Raw genomic sequence first — 1,212 nt, forward strand, 5'->3', positions numbered from 1 at the left:
AGCTGTTTTTGTGTCCATCATTCTTAGTTACAAAGTTTAGCTGTATTTGTTTCCATCATTCTTAGTTACAAAGTTTAGCTGTATTTGTTTCCATTATTCTTAGTTACAAAGTTTAGCTGTATTTGTTTCCATTATTCTTAGTTATAAAGTTTAGCTGTATTTGTTTCCATTATTCTTAGTTACAACCTGTACTCTAGGTTGTTTCGATATTCCACAATTCAACGATTTACATGACTCGCTTTGATTGGTTTAAAGAAGTATCTTCGGGCCAGGCCTTTAGTAGAAAATTTCTGAGATCAAAACGTAGACTAAAAAATAGAAAACATAAAGGATGAGAAATTCTAATCTAATTTTACTTATATTGCTTCTTTAGCCACAGAGGGATCATTCCATCTGTCTCCAGCATTATGGGACAAAATCAAGTGCAAGCTTGCTGTCTCCAGCTTTATAGGACAAAACCACCAAGTCAAAGCTGGCTGTCTCTAGCATTATAGGACAAATGCACCAAGTCATATTGCGTCATATTTCACATTTTCAATGAAATTTTGATATGAATTGAGATTTCAGTGAATTTCGGTGAAAGATTTAAACAAAATGTACCAAAATTTCAGTAGTATTTTGTGAAATGTCAATGGATTTTGGGGTGAAAATTCAATGATATTTTTGTAAAATTTCAATGATATTTTGGATTTGGTTGGTGTGCAAAATTCTGTTAAATAAAAATTCTGTATCATATCTATCATTGATCTGTTGGTATAAGATATTAATTTACAGTCGTCAAAGAAACATCTGTTCAGTGGGAGATTTTGCATTTACTATAAATACGTGACCAAATCTAGCATTCGACAGTGTATCAACAAGTCTTTATAAATATAATATAAACAGGTCTTGCTAACGTTAAAACCATGAATAACCTATTATGTTCCGCTCTGTTGATTTCAGTTATACTTATTCTTACAGACGCAGGTAAATATTTTATTTTTTATCTAAAAGTTGCTTTATGAATCTAAAGTCAAAGTTTGTATACCTGAGCGAAATTTATGTTAGCTTTTTTTATTGTGGGAAGAGTCCGAGTCAGAAGAAATTTACTCAAGACAACTTTCTTTTCAGCAGCATGNATAACTAGCTTAAACACATTTTAAATCATCTTTGTCTGTAAATAGTAAATTAACATGTAGTTCTTGAGACAAATACTTGATGATATAATTGTCG

At 31.0% G+C, this 1,212-nt stretch overlaps 1 protein-coding gene across 1 annotated transcript in view; it reads left to right on the forward strand.

The window, feature by feature from the left end:
• Positions 1 to 905: 905 nt before the first annotated feature.
• LOTGIDRAFT_175491 (hypothetical protein) overlaps positions 906 to 1,212 on the forward strand; it is a gene marked incomplete at both ends in the record, with an annotated part of 1,261 nt that continues 954 nt past the window's right edge. The window contains one exon of the mRNA XM_009056951.1: positions 906 to 966. Within this exon, the coding sequence (XP_009055199.1) occupies positions 906 to 966 (61 nt within the window). The remainder of the gene's footprint in view (positions 967 to 1,212) is intronic.

Source organism: Lottia gigantea, assembly GCF_000327385.1.
Source record: "Lottia gigantea unplaced genomic scaffold LOTGIsca_291, whole genome shotgun sequence".
Lineage (NCBI taxonomy): Eukaryota > Metazoa > Mollusca > Gastropoda > Lottiidae > Lottia > Lottia gigantea.